The 7,521-nt window shown below is 34.8% G+C and overlaps 1 protein-coding gene across 1 annotated transcript in view; it reads left to right on the top strand.

Annotated features, from left to right (window-relative positions):
* Nucleotides 1-7,521, top strand: part of LOC106875009 (uncharacterized) — a 118,310-nt gene that overhangs the window by 28,950 nt on the left and 81,839 nt on the right. Inside the window, exons 14-17 of the mRNA XM_052971232.1 lie at nucleotides 1,305-1,545; nucleotides 3,773-3,819; nucleotides 4,903-5,229; nucleotides 6,247-6,557. Of these exons, the coding sequence (XP_052827192.1) occupies nucleotides 1,305-1,545; nucleotides 3,773-3,819; nucleotides 4,903-5,229; nucleotides 6,247-6,557 (926 nt within the window). The remainder of the gene's footprint in view (nucleotides 1-1,304; nucleotides 1,546-3,772; nucleotides 3,820-4,902; nucleotides 5,230-6,246; nucleotides 6,558-7,521) is intronic.

Raw genomic sequence — 7,521 nt, 5'->3', positions numbered from 1 at the left:
AATGAGAGGTAATGGTATCAAGAAGACCCAAAGGTGTCAGGTAATGCTGAGTAAGTGCTATGGACAGACTATAGTTAAGCTCCAGGGTCGGTGATTATGCGAATGAGGAGTCTAACGTAGGTCATATATTAGCATGCATATATATAAAAAATTAACAGAATGAGATAAAAATCCAAGGCTGTGAAAGATTTCAGATTTTTATCTCATTCTGTTAATTTTATATATGTATATGTATATCTATATATATATCTATATCTATATCTATATCTATATCTAAAAAGTTATGAGTATATGTATATATATATATATATATATATATATATATACATATACTCATAACTTTTTAACTGGGAAGTCTTGTTTTGTTTGGAAAATACAAATATTAGATTAATAAATTTGTTTTAAATTATCCATCTTAAATTTAATTTAATTTCACTCAGAGTTAAGACATGTTAACTTTTAAGTTAATTAGACCCATCTAGCTCATCCACTCCTATTTTATATCTCTCTCAAAGATTGTCTCATCAATTTGTGAAGATGCTACCTTTCTTTTTTAGAACACGAAAATAAATAGAAAAGAAAGTTGATATATTTTAGAGTTGTACATGTCTGGCAAGTGATTTCATCTGAGACAATGTGTTGAAACTAAAATGATTGCAGTATGGAAGAGTCCGTTTAGCCATTTAGAAACACAGAAACTGTTGATTTCACTTAATCATTTATTACTTGGTGTCAAAATTTTCCACATACTGTCTGCGACCTGGTTACTGACACAGTTCTAAGTCGATATATTTATCTACATAAATATATATCAATACACAAATCTATTTAGTTGAGGAAAGAAGTCTGTAGAAATATGAACTGAAGTTTTACTGTAACTAGTTTTGTAGGTCCTCCTTCACTTAACTTCAGTCAGAGCAGTATTAACTTCATCTTTTAGTGTGGTCAATGTAATAAATACTAGTGACATAGCTGAATTAATTCAGTTCATGACTCTATCATTTTCATGCTAGAAAAAGGTTTTTAGTTCAGAAGAATTTTATTTTCATGCATTAAAGCATGAGCTTGCAGGATCTTTGGCACCGGGCAACATGCTTAGTGTATTTTGTCCAACTTTACTTTTTGAGTTCAAATTTCACTGAGGTCGACTTTGTATCAGATGAGCACTGGGGGCAATGTAATTGACTTATCCACTCACTCAAAATTGCTGGTTTTGTGCCAAAATTTGAAAACCATATATTTTCATGCATAAATTGTAATAGACTTTTGGTTTTGAAAACTAACATTTCATTTCTAATTTCTAGTTCATGACCTATGTTCTGGTGATATGGTATGGAGCAACTGCTCTGATTGTATTCGAACTTGTGATAGCCTCAATGTTGATTGTGTTGCTACATGCAGCCAGCAAGGTTGTATCTGTCCTGAAGGTAAAGTACAACTCAACAAAGACAGTCAAAATTGCGTTGAACCCTCTGAGTGTCCTTGTAACCATCTGGGATATCAGTACAAAAATGGTGACAAAATTAAAAAAGACTGCAACCAATGGTTAGTTGCAAAAGATTTTCTTCTTTCTTTTTTATTTTTTATTGCTGAAATATTGTATATTAAACAAATTATTCATATCCAGTGTCCGATATCTAGGGCTTCATCTCTCTTGAAGGAGGAAGTCCTCCCTAAATTCCTTCCACTGCCAAATGTCTCCAGCCTAGTTGTGGCCATATAGGCCACAGGTAACAGGTGAGATTATCTCGCCATCTTGTTTTTGGTCAGCCTTTTGATCTTGTCCATTGTCTTGCTGTCCATTCCATCACCCGGATTCTCCATCTGTTGTCCTTCAGTTGTGCGATGTGGCCAGCCCATCTATATTTGTACTTGATTATTCATGTTTCAAGCTAATGCTAGAAAAAAAAAATAGTTACTGTTTAACCCTAAATCGATGTTGATCATACAAATTTATGATCAACTGTGACCAATCTACTAACATCTCCAACTGTGACCAATCTACTGACATCACTATTTTTATCCTGTCATAAGTTGGATGGCTTGTTAGATCCCAAGCAGTTATTTGAAGTTACTGTCCTCCTAGATGAGTAGGGGGACTCCATTTGATTCATACGTCCCCTTTGTGATGAAATGTAGTTTACTTCATAATAACTGATTATTACTTGAATGTTTCCTTATTTAAATATTTAATATTTGTGGTGAGTGCCTCAGCCAATTAAATTGTTAGCGTTGTAGCTTATCAATTGAAGGAGTAATGAATAACACTCCTTCATAGGTGTTATAATGGGTGAAGGTAGCTGTCTAAGCTGTCAGAGGTTCATATCCTACCATTGGTATTGTGATTTGTTTACTGTTAAGATACTTAACTTTCAATGATCTTAATTGTGTAACTGTTAGTAGCTATCACGTATTAGAGTTTGTTAAAAGCAACAGTGCTATATGAAACCTATGGTGGTCTGTGTTAGTTGTATAGTGAAGTTCTGGTCTTTGGATAAGTACATGTACTATATTATAATCAGTTGCATCTCTCTCTCTCTCTCTTTCTCTCTCATTCACTACTTTCTCTTTCTGTTAGATTAAAGAGCAGTCCTGAAACCTCAAGTTCTTTTTATTGGCACTCCACCAGTCATGGCAACAAAGGTTCCTGTTTATCCGATTAATGGAACAGTCTGCTTGTGAAATTAATGTGCAAGTGGCTGAGCACTCCACAGACACGTGTACCCTTAATGTAGTTCTCAGGGAGATTCAGCATGGCACAGACTGTGACACGGCTAGCCCTTTGAAATACAAGCACTACTCATTGTTGCCAGTTGAGTGAACTTGGGCAACTTGAAATAAAGTGTATCTTGCTCGCAGACACAACACGCTCAAGAATTGAACTCATGACCTTATAATCATGAGCTGAATATCCTAATCACTATGCCATGTGTCTTCAGGTTCTCCCCGCCACCCACAGCATTCCAGCTTATTTATACTTATGAACTTCACACTGTAGTATTAATTTATTGCTATTGGTATCAGAGCACAGTAAAATTAACAAGTGTTTCTAATAAACAGTACTATAATATCAAGTCTTTCTCTGGATTTCAGTAACGCCGTCATTACAAACAACATGAGCCTACCTATAATTCAATTGCTAGCATTTCAGAATAGACATAAAGAATTAATGAAAATGAGCAACAGATAATTTAAAAGTCATCAGTGTTTATCCTAAATACTAGTGTGTTTATCATTAATATGAGAAAAGCTGTCATAAAAATTATAGCCCAGTCCTGTCTGAGATTAACAAAGCATGTTAGAGAACTTTGTGTGACATATGATGAACATCATATATTATGATTATATGGTTTGGAAGCTTGCTTTGCAACCAAAGTGGTTTTGGGTTCAGTCCCACTGTGTGGCATCTTGGGCAAATAAATGTCTTCTACTGTAACACCAGGCCACCAATGTTTTGTGAGTGAATTTGGTAGATGGAAACTATGTGAAAGCTCTTTATAATATATGTGTGTGTGTGTGTGTGTGTGTGTGTTTGTGATTGTCCCCTCTGATAGTTGGTTTGTTTATGTCCCTGTAACTTAGCAGGTCAGTAAGACAGCTTGATAGAATAAATACTAGACTTTAAAAAAAGTAATACCGGAATCTATTTGTTCAACTAAAACCCTTTAACACAGTGCCCTAGCATGGCCACTGTCCAGTATCTGAAATAAAAAAAAAATAAAACGTACCTTTCTATATTGTAATTCTGAGATGATACTGGTCCCTCTTTCAGTTATTGTAAACATGGAACCTGGAAATGTACCGAACGTCATTGTGCAGGTAATATAATTTACTATTATTTCAATTTCGTTTTTTTCAGTCAGTATATCTTTTTGTTATTATATTTCTATAGATATAAGGCAGTGAACTGGCAAAATTGTTCGCAAAACTGTTAGCATGCCAGGCGAAATGCTTAGTCTGTCGCTCATTCTGAGTTCAAATTCTGCCAAGGTCGACTTTGCCTTTCATCCTTTCACCCTGCTCTTGTGGAAAAATTTGAAATAATATTTGTATAGACATAAGACGGTGAGCTGGCAGAGTTGTTACTGTGCTTGAAAAAATGTTTAGTGGCATTTCTTCAAACTTCACGTTCTGATTCAAATGCTGCAGGGATGTTTAAATTATCCAGTCTTAATGAAAATGATATTGATGTATATTGGCTCAGGCATTGTATTGTGGTTAAGAAGTTTTCTTCCTAACCATATGGTTTTGTGTTTAGTCCCACCACATAACACCTCTGGCAATTGTCTTCTACTATAACCCTGGGCTGACCAAAGACTTGTGAGTGGATTTGGTAGATAGAAACTCAAAGAAACTTGTTTTGTGAATCATGTGACTGACGTAAATGAATGTCATTCATTTCTGATATTTGATGTAAACATGCCTGGTCATGGGAAACAGGTATGGGTTGGTGACAGGAAGAGCATCTGGCTTCAAAAGAATGTTTCAGTAAACCTTGTTGGACCCATGCAAGCATGGAAATTAGATGTTAAAACTGGAATGGTGATAAGTTTCCTCTGGTTTGCTTAATCTTAAGATTAACTAAGAGAAGATCATTGACATGACAGATGTGAATAGAGTAGTAGATTAGATATAGATTATCATAACACTGTTTCATTATTTTAGGGATTTTAATTAGGTCTGTTTTTAATTTCATTCCATTGTTAAAGTTGTTAAAAACATACCATGAAAACTTGTTTCATCAAACCAGAGATTGTTCATGACTTCAATTTTGTTACACAGTTAAGGCTGTTTAAAGCATAGCACTCTAACATATGTCCTGACAGGCAGAATAATATTATAGACAATTATATTTTGTCTTCAATAAAAAGCCTATATGATTTATTGTTACTTTTATTACAGCCACTTGTGAAGCTTTTGGAGATCCTCATTATGTGACATTTGATGGGAAACCATACAACTTCCAAGGAGCATGTGCTTATATCGTAGCTCAGGATTTCTGTAATGAAACAGGAGGAACTTTCCAAGTGACTACAGAAAATGTACCCTGTGGTACCCTTGGCTATTCTTGTACCAAATCTGTGAAATTCCTGATTTATGACACCATTATAAATTTAGCAAGAGGGACCAATATAACATACACAATCAACAACAAGGCTCCCGAAGGTACACCGATGGCAAATTTTACAATTAAAGAAGTCGGGACTTATATTATGATTGAAGCTCATGGTATGTACCAACAACTTTATTTCTGTTTTATGTGTTTTTCATTACTTTTTAATGATTTTCCCAGAAAATGAGAAGAAACAGGTATGATGTTATGTAGAGCTTCCAAGACTGATGATTATGATGAAGTAAGGGTGGTAGTGTGATAGGGTGGGGGTGCATGCTATACTGCTTCCAGTATAGTAGTCAAGCTGCCATTATACTTATTAGTATTACTAGTTATGCTATACAAAGCAAATAAAGTATTCCTTTATAGTTAAGCATTGGATTACACTTGAAATTTCCAATGCTGAGTTCCAAACAACCACAATGGTGAAACGTATATAGGAACTAGTTTTATCATAATTTCTCCTATATTTGCTCTCTCTTTCTCTCTCCTCCTCTGTCTGTCTGTCTGTCTGTATGTCTGTATGTCTGTATGTCTGTCTGTCTGTCTGTCTGTATGTATGTCTGTCTGTCTGTCTGTCTGTATGTATCTATGTATGTATGTATGCATGTATGTATGTATGTATGTGTGTGAGTGTATATATGTGTGTGTATATATATGTCTATGTATGTATATTAAAACGTATGTATATGTATATATATGTGTATACATATGAATGTATATGTGTGTATACATCCATCTTTCTTTCTTTCTTTCTTTCTTTCTTTCTTTCTTTCTTTCTTTCCTTCTTTCTTTCTTTCTTTCTTTCTTTCTTTCTTTCTTTCTTTCTTTCTTTCTTTCTTTCTTTCTTTCTTTCTATATGTAAAAATCAGGTACTGATTACTTTCGTTACACCTATTTTGATTTTACCTTTCATCCTTTATGAGGTCAGTAAAACTGCATCAAAGTAGTGGTCTTGATAAGACCAAGTAAAACCGTCAGTGGAAAATAGTTCTTCCTCATGGCTACAGTCTACTGACTGAGCCTGGTAAAAGAATGAATGAACTCCATCGATGTGTATGTGTGTTCACACAAATATATGTATTTTTCTTATATAACAATATTTTATAATTTCTGTGTAATTTTCGTTTCAGGCATCACTCTTGTATGGGATAAGAGTATGAGGTTATATATAACATTAGAAAATAAATATATGGGCCGAGTGTGTGGCCTTTGTGGAAACTATGATCAAATTGCTAATAATGACTTCAGGGACAAAAGCTCTTTCCCAGAACATACACAAAGTCCATTGGCATTTGCTAACAGTTGGAGGGTCAGAGAATCTTGTGCCATTGTTGATAAAGAGCTTCCAAATCCTTGTGTATTGAATTCACATCGACAGTCTTGGGCAGAAATGTCATGCAGGATAATCTTGGGCAAAATATTTGAACCATGCCATTCATCGGTAAGTATCACCAGTCTCTATGTTTTGGCATCAACATTAATTAATGACAGATTTTAAAAAGCAAATACGGTAGATTGCTACAAGGACTAACTCTGAACAGTAAAGCCCACTAAACAGATAAGCCCACTGACTGCACTTAAACTTTGTAACTATTCCATTCTGGGAGTCTGTGCTACCAGTGGAACAACAGAGTGTGTGCTGTGTCTCTCTGTTAAATTAAGCTATAAATATTGGTGGCAATGATGTTATATATTTATATGTATGTATTTTGTACTTGTTTCAGTGATGGGACTGTGGCTGTGCTGAGGTGCTGCTTTGAAATGTTTAGATGAACAAGTTGACCCTGGAATTTTTTTTTTTTTAACCTTCTTACTTATTCTGTTTGTCTCTTTTTCACAAACCCTTAATTTAGGGGATGTAAAGAAGCCAACATTAGTTGTCAGGTGGTTATGCTAGTGGTGCTGGTGGGGGACACACACCAACACACACACACATACGCACACACACACACACACACACACACACACACAGACACACACACACACACACACACACACATATATATATATACCATATTTGATGGCCTATAAGACGCACAAATGCATAGGACGCACCCTAGCCTAGGCTATACTTTTGTAAAATAAATTACCACTAAAGTAATGTTTTAATTCCTCCACTTACCTGTATATCCTTGTTATTACCGGTAATTATAAGCATTTTATTGCATCCACATTCAATATAAACATACCATAGGTGATTGGTATGATATAAATATACCGTAACCGATTGTATAATTTTGGCCAACAGTTGTGAGTTTTGAGCCTACATTAAGTGTATTGGATGCAGGGATTTTTAAAGCCATTTTTGAGTAAAAAAGGTGTGCTTTATAGGCCACCAAATATGATGAATTCTCCCTATATATATATATATATATAATAATATTAGGGACAAAATCCAAAATTAC

The sequence above is a fragment of the Octopus bimaculoides genome, chromosome 10 (genome assembly GCF_001194135.2).
Source record: "Octopus bimaculoides isolate UCB-OBI-ISO-001 chromosome 10, ASM119413v2, whole genome shotgun sequence".
Lineage (NCBI taxonomy): Eukaryota > Metazoa > Mollusca > Cephalopoda > Octopoda > Octopodidae > Octopus > Octopus bimaculoides.
The sequence above is the reverse complement of the archived record's forward strand: the minus strand, read 5'-3'. Positions and strand labels throughout refer to the sequence as shown.